The sequence below is a fragment of the Carcharodon carcharias genome, chromosome 12, assembly GCF_017639515.1.
Source record: "Carcharodon carcharias isolate sCarCar2 chromosome 12, sCarCar2.pri, whole genome shotgun sequence".
Lineage (NCBI taxonomy): Eukaryota > Metazoa > Chordata > Chondrichthyes > Lamniformes > Lamnidae > Carcharodon > Carcharodon carcharias.
This window is the reverse complement of record NC_054478.1, coordinates 91,384,419-91,408,506: the sequence shown is the minus strand read 5'-3', so window position 1 is coordinate 91,408,506 and position 24,088 is coordinate 91,384,419. Positions and strand designations below refer to the sequence as shown.

Genomic DNA, 24,088 nt, shown 5'->3' with positions numbered 1-24,088 from the left:
TGATGAATTCTTTTAATTCTGTATCTGTGAGAGTCAAAACACCCCATATGTCAACACAAATACAGAAGCTAATATTACTACATGACTGCATCACTTAACAGAGGAGTTGCTGAGAATGAAAAAGGAGCCCCTAAAAACTGAAAAAGTAGGGAGTTGGTGATATTTTGAACCAAGATTTAGAATGAAGAGTACAAAGAGGCAGTTTCATGGATGAACATTCTTGGAGCCAGGGAAACTTTTGAAGTCTTGGCTTGACGGTGATTTGGAAAGGGAAAGTGGTTTAAAGGGGGAAGGCTAGCTATGGTGAAAGGAGCCTTGAGTAATCCATGCTTTTGAGGATGATGCTGGAGCCATAAGTTTTGGCTGGAGAAAATGAGGCACACGATTGAACCTAGAAAAAGATCACTGGACCTAATACTAAATGCTTCAATCCTTCAATTTCAAAATGATATGAACTGTATCCAGAGGAATGGCAGGGATGAGAGATCATGAGTTAATTGGTGGGACCTTGATCACTTAGAAGGACAAGGGAGTAGATGCTTGGGAAACTGAGAGTTCCCTTCCAAATAGGACACCATTTTGATGCGGAACTACATCACTGTCCCTTCACTGTCACTGGAATTCCCTCCCTAAAAGCATTGCGAATGTAACTATACTACATAGATTGTAATAGTTCAAGGTCGTGGCTCACCATCGCCTCCTTGAGTGCATTTCGGAATGGGCAATAAATGCTGGCCTTGCCAGCAACATTGATATTTCAAAAACAAATTTTAAAAAGGGCATTGGAGGAAAGAAAAAAAAGCAAAGATGGGTTAGAAGGCAGAGAAAGAGTTGTAAGTTGGAAAGTCTGATGTTACTCTGACATGCTGTTGTAAACTCCATATTGAACAAGTGTAATTTTTCCAGATTGATGAATGATTAGAATGCTGGATTGTGAGGTTATAGATTGTAGTGTTGTACACTTCTGCTGTTGTCATGCATGACCAGTTTTGGGTTACTAAATCTATCTTTACTCTGTCCTGCATAGTTTGGTGGTAGTGCCACACTGTGTATGATGGAGGGTGTCCTCACTGTGAAAACAAGACTTGGGCTCCACAAGAAATGTGCGGTGGTCACATTTTCTTATTCATTTATGGGATGTTGGTATTATTGATGAGCAGTCAGTGCTGTTAGGGAGGGAGTTGCAGGATTTTGACCCAGCGACTGTAAAGGAACAGTGATATATATTTCCAATTCAAGGTGGAGTGAGAGTTTGAGGGAAACTTAAAGTGGTAATGTTGCCCTTATTTTGCTAGGTAATAGAGGGCATGGGTTTGGAAGGTGCTGTCGGAGGAGTCTTGCTGAATTTCTATGGTGCATCTAGTAGTACACACTGCCACCTCTGTGCAACCATTGGTGGAGGGAGTGAATGTTCAAGGTGATGGATGGGGTAACAATAATTCCCAGCCTCTGACCTCTTGTAGCCACAGTATTTATGTGGCAGGTCCAGTTAAGTTTCTGGTCAATGGCAACCCCAGAATATTGTTGGTGGGGGCTTCAGTGATAGTAATGCTATTGAACGTTAAGGAAAGATGGTTAGATTATCTCTTGCTGGAAATTGCCTGGCACTTGTGTAGTGCAAATGTTATTTATGAGCTCGTGTCTGAATTTTGTCCTATTTACCAACCCTGACAATGATGCTGTGGACAGGTGCATCGGTGATGGGTAGATTAGTGAGGATGAGGCCAAGTTTATTCCCCCACCCCCCCCCACACCATCTGGAAGCCCAGTCTGGCAACTATCTCCTTGAAGACTGACCAGCTTGGTTAGTCTTGATACCAAGAACTCTCTCTTGATAATGGACATTAAATTCCCCTACCCAGAGTATGTTGAGTCCTTACTACTCTCAGTGCTTTCATCAAATGGTTGTTCCCGTGGTGAAGTTCTGATTCATCAGCTGAGGGAGGGCAGTTAGCAGGATGTCTGTTTGCTCATGTTTGATCTGAAGCCATCAGACTTCATGGAACCTGGGGTCAATGGTGAGGGCTCACGTTCCCCACTGCACCCCCACCCCTTGTGAGTCTGCCTTGCTGGTGGATAGGACATGCCCAGGGATAGTAATGGATGAGTCTGAAATGTAGCACTCTAGATGCAGTCTAACCAAGGACCTGAACAAGGATAGAATTGTGACCTTTTGATTTGTTTTGAATAGTTCTGTTAAAATAATCATTATATTAATGTTTGTTTTCTGCATTGCTCATGAATCTGGAGTGGTCTGTGCACAATAATACTCAGATCCTTTTCTTTCTCAACTAATTGCAATGTTGTTCCTTGTAAATGGTAAACATATTCTGCATTGATCCTGCCTATATGCATTACATTGCATTACTTTGGGTTAATTGCAGTTGTTTAGCCCATTCCCTTCTCCAGATTTTTGTGCTCGTACAGTCTTCACAGTAGTGCAAATGTTTATCTATAAACTTGTGACCATACCCCAAATGACTATCCAAATCATTAATGTGAACAGTAATGGGCTTAACACTGAACATATGGGCTACCACTAATAACCCATCTCCAGGTTGATCCATAACCTTTGAGTACCTTGGGTATTTGAGCTCATCTAGTTCAAGCCTCTCGATTGTCCCAATTTTAACTGCTCCACCATTGCCTGATGTGCCTTCAGCTACTGAGGCCTTGAGCTCCGAAGTCCCCCCTTAAATCTCTGCCTCTCTACCTCTTTTAAGACGTATCTTAAAACCTACCTTTCTGACCAAATTTTTAATCATCCCAAATAATATTTCCTTATGTGACTCAGTGTTAAATTTGCTTAACGGCCAGGGAGCAGCTGAGGATGCTTTTGTGTTTTTGTTGATGACCGCAGCAAGATAGTGTGCCTAAAGCATGGCTGACTTCTTGGAGATGCTTATTGGTACAAGATACATTTGGAAAGGAGAAACTTAATAAATGAGGGTGCATTGGGAGGTCCAGTGGATCTGTCAAGAGTCTTTTTTTTTACATAATCTATAACTTAGCTGGAATGTTTGCCTACACCCATATGGCTACTGGTTAACAAAGTTGGGGTGCCTCAGTGACACAAAATGGCTGGACCCTCCAACTGCATGCAGACCTGACAATTTTTGGTCTTAACTATACCCTGTAGCTGTTTGCTTATGTAGCTAACTTTGAGAGTTTTGCCATTTTAAAAGTCACAGCATCGCCTACAGGCAGAGCAGAAATTACAGTTAAATGTTGCCATTTTTGTTATAGGTTTTCTAAAAATACAAGGCTTCTCAGTGTACTTTGGAAATTGAATTTTGCAACCCAATCAGCGATTTTAATATATAATAAATTTTCCCTCAAATTTGTCTCTCTCTACCCCACTCCTCCTTCAGCCCCCAGATGTTTGTTGGTGGTTGCATGAGGCCAGGTACAGGGCTTAAAGAGCAAGTATCCAAATTGACCGGAAGCAAGTAAAAGGAATGAGAGTAGTTAAAGGATGCCGTTTTCCCTCTTTCACCTCCATGAAGAGATGCAGCTGAATTCTGATGCTTAAATGTTGCAAGTATCTGCCACTTCATGATCTTGCCGCAATATATTGTGCTGTGTGAAAGCTGTTACTTCTAGCATGTCTATCCATATATTTCTGGAATTATACTACACCGAAAAGGGCAATATTTAGGTTGTTTTCAGTGTTTAAGATTGAGTATTTGAGGTATTGTTGACAGTTTAGAATTTTCCTTAAACAATTGACTCCCAGTGTTTGTAAAAGAATGGTGCTTCCCTTTGCTTAATTGATTTAATGACATGAAATTTAATTTTCAATACATAGATTTCATCTGCAGTATGTTTGCAAACCTCTAAAACCTAGGTTAAATGAAGTTGGATATTTAACAAAATATAATTAACTAATGCATTCATAGAGGTGTGGTTGATTACATTTAATGTTATCATGGAATGTTGTACAGCGAGTCAAAGTTTTGGTCACTAGTTACAGGAAGCTATTTTCAGTACCACACCTTTCCTCCTTTTAAATAGAGAAACTGGCATGGTCATTTTAGTTGTAGCAGTAGCTTCAGGGGGGTAATTGTTACAACTGAACTGATGGCCTTGCAACAAATACAGTAAAGGCCATTTTTATGTAAAGAATCTCTAAGAACTATGGATGAATAGGGATTTTCATTTTTGGGAAAACAAGACACTCCATGATACTTGAAATCGTTGTCCAGCAACCTAATCTACTGAAAGGTCTTGATGTCTAACATTCCAGTCGAATAGCTCAAATGTTTCCCATGGCAGAGCATTACTAGGAGTAGACAATGTTAACGAAGGGGTTTTCTTTTCTGTTAATGTGATTGTTATTCTGTTGATTTTCATGATTAGGTTATTTGGGACTTTTTCTGCTCCTACCAACGAAGTACAATTTTATATGGACTAAATCCAGTTTAGCATGTGGCAGTGTTACTCTTGCCAATAATTATTATTAGTGAAGCTGTTCTTATTTGAAAAAAAAACAGAATTACCTGGAAAAACTCAGCGGGTCTGGCAGCATTGGCGGAGAAGAAAAGAGTTGATGTTTCAAGTCCTCATGACCCTTCAACAGAACTAGGTGAATCCAAGGAAGGGGTGAAATATAAGCTGGTTTAAGGTGTGTGTGTGGTGGGGGGAGAGAAGTGGAGGGGGGGTGTGTGGTTGTAGGGACAAGCAAGCAGTAATAGAAACAGATCATCAAAAGATGTCACAGACAACTGAACAAAAGAACACATAGGTGTTGAAGTTAGTGATATATATCTAAAAGAATGTGCTAATTAAGAATGGATGGTTGGGGAATTAAGGTATAGCTCTAGTGGGGGTGGGGGGAGCATAAAAGATTTAAAAATATTTAAAAATAATGGAAATAGGTGGGAAAAGAAAAATCTATATAATTTATTGGAAAAAACAAAAGGAAGGGGGAAGAAACAGAAAGGGGGTGGGGATGGAGGAGGCCATTGTTTCCAGGACTGTCACTGACCTCATCTCCTCTGGGGATCTTCCTCCCACAGCTTCCAACCTGATAGTCGCCCAACCTCGGACAGCCCACTTCTACCTCCTACCCAAAATCCACAAACAGAACTGTCCCGGTAGACCAATCGTGTCAGCTTGCTCCTGCCCCACAGAACTCATTTCTCGTTATCTTGACTCCCTTCTCTCTCCCCTTGTCCAGTCCCTTCCCACCTACATCCGTGATTCCTCTGACACCTTACGCCATATCAACAGTTTCCAGTTCCCTGGCCCCAACCGCTTCCTCTTCACCATGGACATCCAATCCCTCTACACCTCCATCCCCCACCAGGATGGTCTGAGGGCCCTTAGCTTCTTCCTCGAACAGAGGCCCGAACAATCCCCATCCACCACTACTCTCCTCCGTCTGGCTGAACTTGTTCTCACACTGAACAATTTCTCCTTCAACTCCTCTCACTTTCTCCAAATAAAAGTTGTGGCTATGGGTACCCACATGGGCCCCAGCTATGCCTGTCTCTTTATGGGGTATGTGGAACATTCCTTGTTCCAGTCCTACTCCGGCCCCCTTCCACAACTCTTTCTCCGGTACATCGATGATTACTTCGGTGCTGCTTCATGCTCTCGTCGAGACTTGGAAAAATTTATTAATTTTGCTTCCAATCTCCACCCCTCCATCATTTTCACGTGGTCCATCTCTGACACTTCCCTTCCCTTCCTTGACCTCTCTGTCTCAATTTCTGATGATAGACTGTCCACCAATATCCATTACAAGCCTACCGACTCCCACAGCTACCTTGACTACAGCTCCTCACACCCCGCTTCCTGTAAGGACTCCATCCCATTCTCTCAGTTCCTTCGCCTGTGTCGCATCTGTTCCGATGATGGTACCTTCAAAAACAGTTCCTCTGACATGTCCTCCTTCTTCCTTAACCGAGGTTTTCCACCCACGGTCGTTGACAGGGGCCTCAACCGTGTCCGGTCCATCTCCCGCGCATCCGCCCTCACGCCTTCTCCTCCCTCCCAGAAACATAATAGGGTCCCCCTTGTCCTCGCTTATCACCCCACCAGCCTCCGCATTCAAAGGATCATCCTCTGCCATTTCCGCAAACTCCAGCATGATGCCACCACCAAACACATCTTCCCTTCAGCCCCCCTGTCGGCATTCCGTAGGGATCGTTCCCTCCGGGACACTCTGGTCCACTCCTCCATCACCCCCTACTCCTCAACCCCTACCTATGGCACCACCCCGTGCCTACGCAAAAGGTGTAACACCTGCCCCTTCACTTCCTCTCTCCTCACTATCCAAGGGCCCAAACACTCCTTTCAAGTGAAGTAGCATTTCACTTGCATTTCCCCCAACTTAGCCTACTGTATTCGTTGCTCCCAAGGCGGTCTCCTCTACATTGGAGAGACCAAACGTAAACTGGGCGACCGCTTTGCAGAACACCTGCGGTCTGTCCGCAAGAATGACCCAAACCTCCCTGTCGCTTGCCATTTTAGCACTCCACCCTGCTCTCTTGCCCACATGTCTGTCCTTGGCTTGCTGCATTGTTCCAGTGAAGCCCAATGCAAACTGGAGGAACAACACCTCATCTTCCGACTAGGCACTTTACAGCCTTCCAGACTGAATATTGAATTCAACAACTTTAGGTCCTGAACTCCCTCCTCCATCCCCACCCCCTTTCTGTTTCTTCCCCCTTTTTGTTTTTTCCAATAAATTATATAAATTTTTCTTTTCCCACCTATTTCCATTATTTTTCAATATTTTTAAATCTTTTATGCTCCCCCACCCCCACTAGAGCTATATCTTAATTCCCCAATCATCCATTCTTAATTAGCACATTCGTTTAGATATATATCACCAACTTTAACACCTATGTGTTCTTTTGTTCTGTTGTCTGTGACATCTCTTGATGATCTGCTTCTATTACTGCTTGCTTGTCCTTACAACCACCCCCCCTCCCCCCCGCACCACACCACACACACACCTTAAACCAGCTTATATTTCACCCCTTCCTTGGATTCACCTCGTTCTGTTGAAGGGTCATGAGGACTCGAAATGTCAACTCTTTTCTTCTCCACCGATGCTGCCAGACCTGCTGAGTTTTTCCAGGTAATTCTCTTTTTGTTTTGGATTTCCAGCATCCGCAGTTTTTTGTTTTTATCTCTGTTCTTATTTGACATTGGTGAATCTGTAGTTGAATGACATGCAATAAAATCCATTTCATTGAGCAAATTTTATAATTAATGTGTTATAAAACTGCATGAACTGTGGTTTGTACACCAAATATTGCACTTAGTTTAATAGTAACATGAAACTTTATTTCTCATCCACAGACTTCCTCTTGGTGACATAATCCAAAATCATGATGTTAGGTTCTACATGTATGCTGACAATACCCCAGTTTTAATTCACCCTCACCTCTCTTGTCTCTGTTGTCAGACTGCTGATCCAAAATCCAGTCCTGGATAAATTGCAGTTTCCTCCAATTAAACATTCGCTTCTACAAAAGCATTATCTCCAATCATACTTAAACCCACTAGTATTGCCCCCCATTTTGGTTCCTGCGAGCCTTGGGGTGCAAATTTTGGTTTCTCTGTGCACAATTAATTTGTCCATCTATCACAAAGCGGCTAGACCATACAAAGTGCCATCGGGCTTTACTCTCCTATATCAAAATGGTCCATTACTCCAGGATCATCCTGGAGATTAAATGTAATTTCTGGTTTATTTTCTCCACTACCATTTGCCTCTTGCCCACTCCATTATGCAAAAAGTGTGAGAAGCCCTTAGACCCCTTTGTAACTAACAAAAAGAGCATCTGTTCAGCTGCCTCTTGTACTTCCAGCACTTCCCTTTGCCAATCATGCCAACCCCCTACTTGGCTCCTATCTACCCTAGCCTTGAACCCATGCCTTTAATTTCTCTCATTTCTCCCTGTGTCCTTTCCAAACTCATCCTGTCCATGAGACCCACTCTTTGCTCCTTTTAAATCCCTTCCCACTAACTGCTAACCATCCAACTCCCTTCCTGGCTCACTTAGCTTGCATTGTCATTGATTTCCTCATTTCAGATACTGTCTCCCTGCCATCCAAAACTGCCATAATAATTGCCTCCTCCAAAAAAGCTCTTGATCTTCCTTTGAATACTAGTGCCTCCCAAATATGTGACCTTCTACCCATGTGTCTCTTGAATTCTGCCCCCTCCGCCACCCACTCTCCTGTGGCTCTCATATGCTGTTTCCCTCTGCTGTCCCCTTCAGCGCCTCTCTCCCCCACCCTCTCTGCCCTTTTCTTTCTCTCTCTCTCTCTCTCTCTCATATTCCCACTTTCTGTGCTCACGTTTCATTCGCTCCCCATCTCTTTCTCCTCTTTTCCCCCCACCCCCTACCGGCCTTCTCCCCCGGGGGATTCACTTGAGTTTTATAAGTAGACATGGACTAAAATTCTGGATTAGGAGGTTTATGCTAGTAATCTGTAACTCTCTAAATATAAAGGAGTGTTAAGATTGTCTCTACTTCTATTCATCAGCTGGATTTCTGGAATGGAACATGCTTATAGTGAATGCTTGTCTAAAGGAGAAGGTTGGAAGCTAAGAAAGTAAGAATCAAAAAAAAAATACAATCATTAGTAGTTGTGGTGCAAATGGCAGAAAACAATTCTAAAATGTCAGTGTATGTTTACTGTCTGATGTTGTTGGAATCTGAACCATATGACCAGTGGAAGAATTAACTGGATATGATTATGACCCTACCAAAGAGGAAATAATGTATGGCTTTGGCATTGTCACTTTCTTCCAGAAGTGAAATCAGAAGTGAAGTATTGTGTAGCTGGATGCCTGTCAGCTGGATAGCGATGAAGCTTTAGACCTTCTATTAGAGCTTTTGGATGAAATTTGCACAATTTGCATCAGATGTCTCTTGCCTTGAAAAAGTTCCTGGGAAACAAGTTATCTCCCTTAGCCTTCAGGGAACCTTCCAGGTCCCCGGGACCAAATGGCGTACACCCTCAGATTCTAAAAGTGAGAATTGCAGAGATGGTGGATGTGCTAGCTATGAATTTCCAAAATTCCTTAGATTCAGGAACAGTTCCACTAGATTGGAAGTTGGCAAATGTTACACTGCTTTTCAGAAAAAGAGGTAGAGAGAAAGAAGTGAACTACAGGCCCTTTGGCCTCATATCAGTTGTTGGAAAAAAGCTGGCAATTATTATTAAGGAAGTCTTAACATTGCACTTAGAGAAGCATAGTATGATTAAAATAAATTAACATAGTTTTACTAATGGGAAATCCTGTTTGACAAATTTATTAAGTTTTTTGAGGATATAACTAGTAGGGTAGATGAAGGGGAACCAGTAGATGTCGCATGGATAGATTTCCAGAAGGCATTCGATAAGGTACCACACGAAATGGTAATAGGCAAAATAAGGGCTCATGGAGTTGAGGGTAATATGTTAGCATGGATAGAGGATTGGTTAACAGGTAGAAAACAGTGGGCATAAACAGGGCTTTTTCAAGCTTGCAGGCAGTAAATAGTGGAGTGCCGTAAGGATCAGTGCTGGAGCCTCAGCCATTTGCAATCTATAATTAGTGACTTAGATGAAGAGGTCTAAGTTTGCTGATGATACCAAACTAGGTGGATAGGTAAACTGCGGAGAGGACTGTGGATAGAAGCTGAAATGATATAGACAGGTTAAGTGAGTGAGCAACAAGATTGCAGCTGGAATATCATGTAGGGAAGTGTGAGGTTATTCACTTTGGTCCTAAGAATAGAAAAGCTGAATATTTTTTAAAAGGTGAGAAGCTTTTAAATGTTGATGTTTGAAGAGATTTGGGTGTGCTGGCACAAGGAATGCAGAAAGTTAACATGCAGGTGCAGCAAGCAATTAGGAAGGCAAATGGCATAATGGCCTTTACTGCAAAGGGATTGAAAGACAAGAATAAAGAAGTCTTCCGACAGATGTACATGGTTTTGGTGAGACCACATCTGGAATACTGTGTGCAGTTTCGGCTGTCTCATTTAAGAAAGGATATACTTGCATTGGAGGCAGTACAGTGAAGGTTCACTAAATTGGTCCCTGGGATGAGGGGGTTGTCCTATGATGACAGGCTGAGTAAATTGGGCTTATATTCTCTGGCGTTTAGAAGAATGAGAGAGGACCTCATTGAAACCTATAAAATTCTGAAGAAGCTTGAAAGGGTGGACACTGAGATTGTTTCCACTGGTCGGGAATCTAAAACCTTGCGGCACAGCCTCAGGATCATGTATGACTGAGAAGAGGAGAAATTTTAGGACTCAAAAGGTTGTGAATCATTGGAATTCTGTACCCCAGAGGGTTGTGGATGCTCCATCATTGGATACATTTAAGGCTGGCTACACAGATTTTTGGTCTGTCAGGGAATTAAGGGATATGGGGAGTGAGTGAGAAAATGAAGTTGAAGCCCAAGATCAGCCATGATCATATTGAATGGCTGGGCAGACCTGATGGGCCATGTGGGTTATTCCTGTTCCTTTTTCTTATATTCTTAAATGGGGCATTCCATGATGACACAAAGGGTAGAGAACTTAATGATTGCCAAACTTTGAAATGGTCTAGATACTAATCGCAGGTGTCAGTACAATGGAAGGATTAAAGACAGGCAGGATGAGAATAAACACACCTACAGCTATTACAGCAGAAGACAAAACTGTAACAGCAATAATTGGTGAATGAATCTCAGAAGTGACAAAGGAACAGTTAAAAGGTGCGTCAAGTGTGACTTGCAGTTCATTGCATGATACTTCACAAAGGTAAGAGGCAGGTCTCGAAATGACACATGACAAAGAGTTCTGAGGAAAAGGGGGAAGGTAATGATGAATCTGAACAAATTATACAGGTCACAAGGAGTTTTAGTCCTGTGATAAATGTGTTAGTTGTGGACCTGTTTAACTGTGCAGTGCTTGAACTTAACGGGATGAGGAACATATGGGTTAAAATGTTACCTTCGCTAAAGTTAAGGAATATGAAATTATTACTTGCTTTAAATTTGGTGATAACAAAAATCATTTGGTGGTCAATGAAATGCTGCATAAAATTTTAGCTGATAATCAGACTGCAGGTTGACAACAACCTGATGTGGGCATTTTGTGCAAAGAATTCACTCTAAATGGTTTCAGGGTATAGTCCTTAGTCTATGGGCAAAATCCCAAATTGCTTTCCGTACTGTGTGATAGTACTCATGATCTGTAAGATGACATCATTACCTTCCCCCTTTTCCTCAGAACTCTGTCATGTGTCATTTCGAGACCTGCCTCTTACCTTTGTGAAGTATCATGCAATGAACTGCAAGTCACACTTGACGCACCTTTTAACTGTTCCTTGGTCACTTCTGAGATTCATTCACCAATTATTGCTGTTACAGTTTTGTCTTCTGCTGTAATAGCTGTAGGTGTGTTTATTCTCATCCTGCCTGTCTTTAATCCTTCCATTGTACTGACACCTGCGATTAGTATCTAGACCATTTCAAAGTTTGGCAATCATTAAGCTCTCTACCCTTTGTGTCATCACAGAATGCTCAAGTTTTTTTTCTGCACATTTGAATGGTTTGCATGCAGGAAGACAAACAGAATATCTTGGACCAAAGGCTGGATAATGGTATGTTAGTGATCATGACACACAGGACAGAGCTATCACATCCAAAGGCCAATTGCCCTGAGCAGGTACTCGGGTAATATATATTCCGAGGAGTCTAGCGAATGGAGTGATGACATTTGTGGAATGTGCAGAAAAAGCTACAAGTTTAAATATTGGTTGAATGTTGAAGATAATGACAGAGAAGTGAGATCCATGGACTGATAGAATGGGATGAAAGATTGGAGAATGAGAAAGCATAGTGCAAGTACTGGTAGTGGGCCTGGAATTGGCTTTTGTGAGAAAATGATCACATACTAGAGAATGACCCTTTGATAGTGTGAGAGGAGTGTATCTTTATCCAGTAAAGCTTAGTTAGAGAAGCCAAGCAGTAGTGACAGGTCCTCAGCTTCCATGGAGATATCAAAACTCATGTTTGTCAGGGAGGAAGAAGCAGGGAAAACCCCTTCCATCACTCATCAGTGGCTCCAAAGCCTTCAAAATGGTATCACAATTCTCCCCCTTACCCCAACACACTTCCTGATGTCCGCTCTCAACTTTCCCCACTGCTCTGATAACATATTTCCCCCGCTCCTGCCTCACAACTGTCTTCACACCCTGCTCTCTCAACTGTCTCCCCAACCTCCCACTACCCTCTCTGCAACCTCACCCCATCTCTTCTCTCTCCTCTCTCCCCGCCCCCCCCCAATCCCACTTGGGGTTATGGCAATTTAGAAGCATTGAAATGGGGTCACAGTGGGGAAAATGTTTGGGATGTACTAACATATTCCATCATGGGGTCTCACATTGATACCATGGAAGCTGTTGTGCTTAAATACAGTTATTAGATTTAATGCTTTAAAAAAGTTTAATGTGTAGTGAAGAATTCTGTTAGCTTATTTTGGTATATTAATATTGGTGTGTAAAATTTATTTTGATTTTGTCCTCTTTCCCTTCCATCCAAAAAATGTTGGGTCTATCTGGGGCATCAAGCTCACTCCTTCCACAGATATGGTGCAATTTTCTATTTCATGAACTCTACTCAACCAGTTTGATTTTCTAATGGTGATGAATAAACAAAGCTGAAACGTTAAAGGAGGATAAAGTGCTGACCTCACTATGACCATTACTATAAAGTCCCCTCCTACTAATAGTCTTGGGGAAGTGCTTTACTTTATGGACAAGCATTATGCCTCTTCCAGTAAAAAGCAAGTTGAAGCTTGAGCTACTGTCATGTGATTTAATGAGCTCTGCTATAATGCAGTGAGACTACGCTTTAAAATTATCACTTTACATGTCTTTCAATTTTGTTTTTGCATGCTTAACTTGACTTTACCTGGATAATTTGGTAAGTGTGGATTCACTTGCTGCGTTTAATGTCCGTTAGTTGAAGAGTATTACCATAGTTGCATAACCCTTATTGATGTGCCTTTTTTGTCGTTTTAGATGAAGTTTTTCAATCTGTTCTTTAGCTTAACACAAACTGCAGTATTAGCACTCAGTGTTTGCTATATTGGTAGTTTGGAAACTGTAGCTGGTCATGGTGTTACAATGAGTTGGTCCATAGGATATTGATCCATTCTGAAGAAGGGTCATTGACCTAAAATGTTAACCGTTTTTCTCCACAGATGCTGCCTGACCTGATAAGTATTTCCAGCATTTTTCTGTTTTTTGTTTCAGATTTCCAGCATCTGTAGTATTTTGCTTTTGTAATAGTTGCTACTGCTGGTTTAATCTCTTTATTCCAACTGTCACAAATTGCTTCATGTTTTGAAATTTGTAGTATCTATTTCAGTTGACATACAGAAGTTATTTTCAAAATGCTTAAAAAGAAATTACCAGTTGGCCACTAAAACCTAGAGCTTTCTCCAGATAGTTATTTCAAGAATTGTAATGTTTTGGGATTAGCAATGCCAGATGTTCTGTATATCTTAAGCTATATAAATAATTTTCTTTTGTACAAATCTCATATTTCATTTCAAAAAGAAAAGTTGGAGCCATTGTGCATGACAAATATGATGTTGCTTCAACTGGTGTAATGTTCTACTTTATACATTATAAAGGTTAACAAGAAGTGTTTATTGCATTGTATATGTTTTATTGCAATGGTCCAGCATTGTAAAGGATGGGAACACTTGAACCATAGAATAGTGTATTAAAGGGCCACCATTCTCCACTGAGCAAATCAAAATGTTGGCAATTAAATTTTATTTTGTGGGTTTAGAATATAGGTATATGCAGATCAAACCAGGAGGAATAGGTTTTTTTTTTTAACTGAACATTGGGATATTTTCCATCATTGGATTTAAATATACTGGCATTAAACTGAGTTTTGTGCTTTACAAATGTGTAGATCCCTGTAGATAAATTGCAATGCTGTGTCTGAATAGCCTTGTTCCTTGTCTTCCAGAGTAAACATGGTATGAAACTTGTCATTAATAAGGAGGCTTTTACCCATTTAGTGTTCTGGTGAATTTCTGCTTGGGCTATTCATACAATGGGTACTTTGTGTAGTGTTTTATGGAGTATGGAGTTAGATGCTTGGTTGGTCTGAGCACATTTTGAGCAAACTTTTTCCTAGATTTTTTGTCAAATGCACTAAGTGGAAGCAAGACTTTTTTTTAAAATGCTGGTCTGTTAAACTTGGCTGTCTGTCGATAAGGTTCACCTATAATGAAAATGTAGCATAGAATGCCAGTGTAAATGTTATTCTAGTTCTAGGCTGGTTTGTTTTCCTGGTAAAAAAGTATGGCTGTTGCGTAAAATAATGAAAGGTACAAACAGGCGCAGAAGTCCTCGGCACCAATTTAAGAAAAGGCATTGATTTATTACTATGGGCCTGTTACATTGCCAGTTTTGTATCAATATGATACAGGTTCAGCTTTGCAGAGATGCAACGCTCACAGTATAAACAGGAGCATGTTTTGATTGCGTTTTAGCAGGTGGTTTAAAACCACCTGGAAAAGGTAGCCTATTACTTCACTGGCTATAGGAACTCCAGAATTGATGTGCAACAAACTTTTGTGAATTTTCATTATTTTATTTTAAAGCCTTTAATGCTAGCAAACAGATGACTAGTTTATCCTTTTGCTAATATATACTACTGAGTTGACTTTTGGACGTGTTAGTGAGTGGAACAACATGGTGCCGGCTGTGTAACTTCACTGCATCACTCCAACTAGCTACTGACCATTGATTCCAGTGCTGTGAAAGTGTCATTAATGCTAGATTGTCTAAAATTGAGAATTAATGTATTAATTGAACAAGTGTAAGTTGTATAGTAAAGATGTTTTTTTCTCCTTTTAGCAACAGCTGTCACAACTACATAAGGAGAAGCAGGAAATTTTGAAGAACCTGGCACTTTATTACTTCACGTTTGTGGATGTCATGGAATTTAAGGTAGAAATACTGACCTATTAAATGTGCGGATTAATTTAAGCAGCAGTATGTAAATGCCTCCCAAATTTTGAATTACTGTAAATCACGGCATATAAGGTGTATATGACAACCCCATGTTCCTGGCCCCAAAAATCATGTTTTTGCATATATTCAGTATATAAGTCAACTCCCCCACCTCCCTTCAGCTACAATGTTATGCTCTCATTAGTGGTCAGCCTCAATTTTTCACCCCACAAAGTGTTTTTTTTTACTTAGCTATACCTTTATAACTGGGCACAAGTGATCAAGCAGGTGATGCTGGCTGTGTTAAAAAGATGCACAGGAGTTTAAAACAAGCCCATTCTTTGCACTGGATGACACCTCAAAATGGCAAACCCCCACGCCAGCAGTTTGCTTTTATACTTGGCATATAAGTCGACCGCTATTTTTAGAGGGATTTTTCAAGGCTTTGAAGGCCAATTTATATGCTGACATCCTCACTACTTCATGCCAATGTGAAACTCTTGTGACCAATTTGCTAATGTCAAAATAATGCCTCAACTGATGGCTTATTTAGGTATTGAACATCAGACTTCTTTATAGGCTGGGCTCAGTAGCGTGGTATAGAACCTTCCCTGCTTGGTGGTGGGAGAGCTGAATCCCACTATTTTTGTGGAATTAATTTCCATTATTTGGGTATTCCACTTTATGAGTAGAGGTCATATAATATTGCTGATTAGTTAAATGATTTGCAGTTCTGTTTCCTGGACTTCGTTTACGAATAGCTCAAATTTGAGAATTTAAGAACTAGACTCTCTCATGGATAGGGCTTTCTCTTTTTTAACAGTACCATGTCATAGGGATACTTTACATGGACAAGGATCATTCATACATAAAACAAATTTAAATATTGCTCACTGATATTCCCCCCACCATGTTTAATTCTTAAATGGTTCTGCCATTATCATGTAAGTTACCTGTCTATACTTCTGTTGGCTTCGCTCCTCTTCTGCCGTTTACAAATTATTCACTGCTCTGATCTTTTATGCACTAGTCCCTGCCCAACTCCTACCTTTGCTGATGAGATCAGTGTGTTACATCCATACAGCTCCAGCTCCTTCTGTTTCCTCATGAGAAAATTGGGGCATTGCGATTGAGGGGTGGGGCTATCCTAGTCACCTGTTCACTATTTAAAGAACCTGCTCGGACAAGGATGCACTTCCAGTCATTATTGTGTAAACCTAAAACTATAATAAATGAAAGAGCTTTTGTTTATCAATCTAGTTATTTATTTGCAAATAAAACCTCAAATATCCTGTTGTTAATTTGAAATAAGCCAATTGGGTTATCCTATAATCTCCTTGGAAGTTTTGCTAATTACCTTTCCTGCAACTTACACTGTGATGGCTTTACCTATCCTCTGCTTTGTACTGTATTTGCTTTGACCCTGTGCATTGCACTACTTTGCTAGCTGAGTTCCCATTCCTGCCTTTTGTGTCTGGCTGGATATGTCCCCTTAATTTGCCCTGGCTGCATGAGCTCATTGCATTAGTCCTGGTTTGTGCTGGCTTTGGAACAATTTTCCGTCCCTGCATGCCCATGCATTCTTTGGGTTGAGATTGTTTGCACTTTGCACTACCTCATTCTGCTGTTGCGCAACTTACAACCAATTTCATGCTCTCTTCAGCTCCCAGTCTTGTAATCCCCTTGGAATTCTCTGATCCTTTCCTTTAGTATGAATAATACTATCAATAATAATGTCACTTAATTGCATTAATTGTTTCCCCGATAGGATCATGTGAGTGAACTGCTAAACACTATTGACGCTTGTCAAGTTTTTTTTGATATTGTAAGTATTTTCAGAAGTTTACAATAATTTTCAATAGTTCCCAAATTTGAATTATTTTTGATTAGATTTTTCTTTCGTTCCCCTCTGCATCCAGACTGTCAATTTTGATTTAACCAAAAACTACTTGGACTTGGTTGTAACCTACACAACACTAATGATAATGGTGTCTCGGATTGAAGAACGGAAGGCAATTGTAGGCCTCTACAATTATGCGCATGAAATGCTGCACGGAGCTAGGTGAGCATTGCTCTCTATTTGAAATCTATACATTTTGTATAGGTGTAGCTCACGTAGTGTATGTTTTAGCATTTGAGAGAACAGTTGTTAAGTAGCCTTAATACTGTTAGTAAGATCTTTTAGAAACATGACTAGAATGACAAGCTCTTAAATTACTGATGAGTAGCAAATTGGATTTAAAATACAAATCATTTACATGATTATTTAAGGAAAATACTAGTCAATATCAGTTTAATTTTTGGCCTTAACAGCATGTTTGAATACTGAGTTTATTGTCCTGGTATTCATTCTGTTTCTGTCATGAATGCCATGGACTGTGCACTGTTGCATCTCTTGAGCCAAATGTGGCTTAATGGAACTAGGTTTATATGTATGGAATACTTATTTATACCAAAACTTAATGTTGCTTTCTGCACTTTATCTTTGTAAGAATATATATTGATGAGTGAATATCCAATTGTTAATTTGCAATAGTTCAACTAAATATATACCCAATATGATACATGTTTGATTTGAAGTGTGTGTACTGTTTTGAAATGGTCTTATTAGATTTTTCAGTTAATGTGGGAAGGTGGAGATGGCCCATATTGGGTGAAACACAGGTATTTTGGTCTGATGTCCTGCGATAGCTTACATTTACAAGTGTACTGTCATATTATCTGACCTCCGAGCCTGATTTATTCTGGTAACAATTCCAAATTTGCTGCTTGTTCAGTTTTTAATGCTAAAAATTGAATAAATTATAGCCTTCTTCCCAATAAATTAAATAGTTTATATCCAAATGTGAAAGAATTGTCATGCTACATAGTGACATTATTCTTTCCACAAAAAGGCGCAAAGTATGTTTGAATGAGAAAACAATGTGCATAGCATGATGCATGTTGTCTCTACCCGCTTTCTATAAAGCTCTTGGAATTGCACCATTGCATCAATTATTTCTCCTCACTGGCCCTGTAATTGCATCTTTCAATATTGAATTGAAGCGAAGTTGCAGTCTCAAAGTGCAGTAGTAGTTTAAATTGATTCTAATTGCTTTTCGTAGTTTGTAAACATGTGTTGCTTCCAAAATAGGCCAGATAATGTTTTCATTGTTGATGTTATTCAAAGCTTTGTGGTGGCTGGAAGAAGGGAGTGGGTATCTTTTGGGAATCATTGGGGGAGAGGGCTGGCTCTGTTCAGTGAACCTCTGGAACAAAAAATAGCCTCGTCCCTATTTGGGCATACACATAAAGCAAAAACAAGTATAAAATTGAATCATTACTTCTGTCCGGTATATACGTTCAGCTGGGAGTAGTGCTTTACCAAGGTATCATAGCAATAATCATTCACTATTACGGTCATTTTTTTTGGAATGTTATTTGAAGAGTTGTTGAAATAAAGAATAGGAATTTTGACATTCAGCACTGAGAATGCTCCCCACCTGCTGAGAGCACTGATTCATAAAGTATACTGTCAACTTCAAAACAAACTTAACTGCACAGATGGGATAGTATATTGACAAAGGCATTCCTGAACATTCATCAGCATCAGTTAGTCTCAAAAATGGGCCAGCATCAGTTGATGCCAGAGAATTTTTGGCAATAATACTGTTGGAAATGTATTGGCTAATAAGTATCGTACGAGCCAAAATTTAAAAGCATAGACCCATCTAAGCATTATTGGATTAACAGTGCAGAGCCTCACTTGGTTGGGAACACAACAATGGCTGTGGCAGAGTTGTTGCTCAGACTTCCTTTAGTGCCGGTTGGCACTTTGGTGTTGAGTTCAAATGACACATCAAATGCACTGTACAGAAATAGACTGTTCGGTCCCACTAGTCCATGCTGGTGTTTATGCTGAGCCCTCCTTCATCTAATCCTATCAACATATCTGTCTATTCCTTTCTTCCCCCTCCTTTATCTAGCTTCCCCTAAAATGCATCGTAACATGAGTCAGTACTCCCAGCATTCGCTCTGTCCCATACTCTAGAGTTAGCGATATGTAGTAAATACAAATTACTTGGGTATGATTATTTACCTCCTTACTGCAATTTTTTTGCATACCACCTGTGAAACACAATGGGTGGGATTTTCCAGCCCCACCCACCACCAGATCACCCGATCCTGCCGAAAGTCAATGGACTTTTGGCTGGGCCGCCGAATCTCCTGTGGTGGGTCCAGCCATGATGGGGCCAGAAAAATCCCGGTCAATGTCTTATTGAAATGAGGAGCATATTGAAAGATGATTATCTGGTGTATTAAATGTTGCACTCTTATCTAAAAACTGTTTAACTTGCTATTGAAAACAGCCCATATAATATATTTCTGACAGTGATCGTGAATATCCAAGACTTGGTCAGATGATTGTAGATTATGAAAACCCACTAAAGAAAATGATGGAAGAATTTGTACCACATAGCAAGGTGAGACAGGAGGTGATATTTTCCTTTATGCGTTTTTTGAAAAACTGTTGAACTTTGGGTTCAAGTGTTTTTCTTTTTTCTACTGCAATCTGTCTTCTTTAACCTCTCTGCTCTGCCTCGTCCACCCTTGCCTCCACCATAAGTGCATGGAATTCATGGACTTCTTTGTCACAAAGGTTGAGTCTTTATGATCAGCTCCCTCTGCTGTGTTCCTTCCTTCCACTAGCCCACCTGGCCAAACTTTCCCTAATTCCCCTCTACTCCAGGCCAAACTCCTATCTTTCTTTAGTTTCTCTCCTGTCCCCTCCCTGTATCCTCCGAGTTCATCTCGTCCATGAGACCTATCTACTGGTTACTTGACCGTATTCCTGCGAAACTGCTGGCCACCCAGCGACTCCACCCGCCCCCATGATAGGCAGCGTTGTTAACAGTTCTCTCTTTCCTTTTAAATCTGCCCTCATCATCCCTCTTTTAAAAAAAAAACCCTTGACCCCACTATACTTACAAACTACCACCCCATTTCCAACCTACAACCCATTTCCAACCTTTAAGTCCTTGAACATATTGTCATCTCCTAAATCTGTGTCTATCTTTCCCTGAGCTTAATGTTTGAATCCCTGCTATCGTGTTTCCCCTCCGGTGGTGGGTGGGCTGGGGCTGGAAAATCCCACCCATTGTGTTTCACAGAATAATAAATGGAAAAACAAATGACATCCTATGAGACTTGTCTGCAGCCATTGACATGGTTAACCACACCATCCTCCAATACCTCGCCACTGTCGTACAGTTGTATGTAGCTGCTCTCACCTCCATTCTTATCTATCTAATCATAACCAGCGTATCACTTGCAATTGCTTCTCTTCCTACTCCTGTACCATTACCCCTGATGTCTTCCAAGGATCTATCCTTGACCCCCTCCTATCTCTCATCAACATGCAGGTCCTTTGTGACACTATCTGAAAGCACTGTTAATTTTCACATGCATGATGATGACACCCATCTCGCGACCACCCTTTTGATTCCTTCCCTGTTGCTAAATTATCAGATCGCCTATCCAGTTCTGGATGAGCAAATAGCTCAAATCAAATTAGGAAGACTGAAGGCATTACTTTCAGCCCTTGTTCTAAAATCCGTTCCCATGTCACTGACTGACTTCATCCCTCTTCCTGTCAATAATCAGAGACTAGAGAAGTCTGTTTGCAATCTTGGTATCATAATTGAGCCGGAGATGAGCTTCCAACCACATTTGGGCCATCTGTTTTCTCCTCTGTAACATCACCTGTCTTGCCCTTTCTCAGCACATCTGCTGAAACCCACAACGATGCCTTTTTTTACTTCTAAACTTGACAATTCCAGCATATTCCTGGCTGGCCTGCCACATTTTGTCCTCTGTAAATTGAAGTCATCCAAAAGTCTGCCCGTGTCCTAACTCACACCAAGTCACGTTCACCTATCACCCTCATGCTTGCTGTTTTAACATTGGTTCCTGATCAAGCAGTGTCTTAATTTTTAAATTCTTATCCTTGTTTTCACTTCTCTCCATGGCCTCTTCCCCCTCTATCTGTAATCTTCAGCCCCACAACGTTCTCAGATGTTTACGCTTGTCAGCTTCTGGCCTCTTAATCACCGCCAATTTTAATTGCTGCACCATTGGTGGCCATGTCTTCAGCTGCCTTTGTCTTTAGCTCTGGAATTCCCTCCCTACACCTCTTTACCTCACTTTCCTCCTTTAAGAAACTCTTTAAAGTTTACCTCTTTCACCAATCTGACCTAATATTTTCTTATGCAGCAAGGTATCATATTTTGTTTTGTAATGCTCCTCTGAAGCACTTTGCAAAGTTTTATTACGTTAAAAGTACAAATATGTTGTTTTGGGTATTATTGCATTATTTTTCTAATGCCTTTGTTGAAAGTAACATTGTTGTGTATCTTTTCCTCCTTCCAAGTCTTTGTCAGATGCACTAATTTCACTCCAGATGGTTTATCCTCGACGGAACCTTTCAGCAGAACAATGGAGAAATGCCCAGTTATTAAGCCTAATCAGTGCTCCCAGCACCATGCTTAACCCTGCGCAATCTGATACGGTAATGTAAATTATGTATATGTCCAGCAACTGTTGTTTTAAGTTCAAAAAATTGGTTTGGAAATAATTTACTTTTGTCATGAACCTATTAATAGTATTTTGGAAAATATTTTCTTTTAAAATAGAGATTTAGTCTGTGACTATCTTAATTGGACTAAATCCAGCTAGTCTGTGAGCTTTGTGTACTAGTTTTGATATGTAAGAGAGAGAGCGTGTATTTGCATTTTTTAGAATAGAGCATTCAAGAAGTAGTGTGAAAACTGATGCCTATCTAGCAGGTACCAAGCAATATGTTTATATTACCAATAAAATTGGTACTATGAAAGGGGTTTCATTGTTAAAAGCTGATATTCATAGAGGCTGGCGAGACAATGCGAATTTGAATTCAATCAGTGGTGGTAGGTATAACTTCAGTTTTTGGGTGTGCAGAGCAGAGGCAATGAGAGATCAAAAGACAGCTGTAAGCCTCCAACTGGCCCCACAGCAACCAAAGTGAAAAGAACATCATTTTGAATTCGTAAGGTGAAAATGCTTTGCCTGGTGTCTGGTTGAACCTATGGGTTGCTATTGCCTTAGTGGAGATTAGTTTGGGAATTTGTTAAAATTTATGATCGTAGTAATTTGTAGCCGTGTGTGTGTATGTATGTATATGTTTCAATTAGTTTAATGTAAAGCCTTTTAAATTACTCCACTTTACCAACTGCATCAGTCATACCACTTTATTATTTCAGATGCCATGTGAATACCTCTCTTTGGACACAATGGAGAAATGGATTGTTTGTAAGTATTGAATGCATAATGTGACCTGTCCTGTACTGGATAAATTCATCATGTATCCTAGTAACTCAAAGTTACATGAGCATAGGCATTTAGTTCCTCAAGCCTGTCCTGCTATTCAGTGAGACCATGATTTAATTTTGTGATCTAACTTCTGGCCCCGTATACTTTAATAACTTTGGCTAACAATTCTTATCAACCTGAGATTTAAAATTAGCAATCGACCTAGCATCAGTTGCATTTTGAAGAAGCTAAGTTTTAAACTTGTACCACCATCTTGATGTAGAAATAATTCTTAACTTCATTGCTGAAAGACCTGACCATTTTTTAAAAAAATGCTGCCTTGTCCTAAAATCCCCATCTAGTGGACATGGTTTCTCCCCTATCAGTTCTCCTTAATATCCTGTAAACTTTAATCAAAGTGTATTTTAATCTTCTAAATTCCATGGAATACAACCCTAGTTTTGTGTATTCTCTCCTTGTAATTTCACTCTTAGAGCCCAGGTATCATTCTGGTGAATCTACGCTGCGCTCCCTTTTTAGGATTAGTACCCAGGCGGAACACAGTACTCCAGGTATGGTGTAACCAGGGCTTCCTAGAGCTGCAGCATGACTTCTTGCCCCTTGTATTCTAGTCCTCTAGATATAATGGCCAGCGTTCCATTAGCCTTTTTGATTATCTTCTGTACCTGCCCATGACATTTTAATCTATGTACATAGTCTCTTGTACTTACATTGTTACCAGCTTTTCACTATTTATAAAGTATTCTGTTCTATCCTTTATTGGTCTGAAGTGGATGACCTCACTCTTGTGCACAGTAGTATCCATTAGCTACAGTTTTACCCATTCCCTTAATTTATTAATATCTCTTCGTAATTTTGTTTCTGTTGACACTGATTATAATACCACTTATCTTCATGTCTTAGGAAAAGTTGGATATGTGGTTTCTATCCCATTTAAGGTGTTAATTATACAATACGTGTTTTTTTCAAAGCTGTGTAAATAAATGGAATTCCAGCATCTTTAATTTTTCAAGTCATTTTTGGAAGCACAGATTATGTTGGGTTCCATTTGAGAGTCTACCTAGTTTATTCTAATATGTTAATTATGAAACGAGACTGTAAGAAGTTGGCTGATGATTTGACTGCAAGTCTGCCCAATTGTGAGACTTGCATTTAATGATACTGTTATGAATGAAGAAACATTTGGAATATATAGATATGAATATTGTGCATGTAAAACTATTTCAGTTGAAAGACTGATTTTTTTAGGTCAGATTTTTTGTTCAACTTTGTGTAGCATTCAGTCATAATCATACTGCAGTTTTCCCATGTCTTGTCAAAAATAAGATTTTAAACCTGTTAAGTGTATATATTGCATTTTATTGAGGAAGAGCAGGAAAATTTTGAGCAATTAAGTATCAGTCAAGGGAATAAACTTATCTCAAATTTGCACCCACTGTCTTCATTGGGCACTCCCGATCAGGCTTATATAGGTGTGATGTGCGATAGTGCTTCCTATTCCATCGCTGGTAAGCCTGTTTCTTAAATCAGACAATGGCCCCTCTGAGTTAGATTGTACTCAACACCTGCCTCATTTCAGCAAAAGAGAGTGCCTTCTACCTTTAAAATGACTGGTGGCAAAAAAATAATTTGTAGGCAGGTGTTGACGAAAATAGCATGTGTTAATCATTTAAGCTAAGCTAAAATTATATCTTAATCACTGGATGTGATCAGTTGAAAGTTTCAAAATTCATTTTTAGACTAATGCATTTCA

At 40.1% G+C, this 24,088-nt stretch overlaps 1 protein-coding gene across 2 annotated transcripts in view; it reads left to right on the top strand.

Annotated features, from left to right (window-relative positions):
- Positions 1 to 24,088, top strand: part of nckap1 (NCK-associated protein 1) — a 206,041-nt gene that overhangs the window by 55,304 nt on the left and 126,649 nt on the right. For both annotated transcript variants that reach the window (XM_041200526.1, XM_041200524.1), the window contains exons 3-8: positions 14,893 to 14,985; positions 16,757 to 16,813; positions 16,908 to 17,050; positions 19,361 to 19,451; positions 21,398 to 21,535; positions 22,266 to 22,314. In XM_041200526.1, the coding sequence (XP_041056460.1) occupies positions 14,893 to 14,985; positions 16,757 to 16,813; positions 16,908 to 17,050; positions 19,361 to 19,451; positions 21,398 to 21,535; positions 22,266 to 22,314 (571 nt within the window). The remainder of the gene's footprint in view (positions 1 to 14,892; positions 14,986 to 16,756; positions 16,814 to 16,907; positions 17,051 to 19,360; positions 19,452 to 21,397; positions 21,536 to 22,265; positions 22,315 to 24,088) is intronic.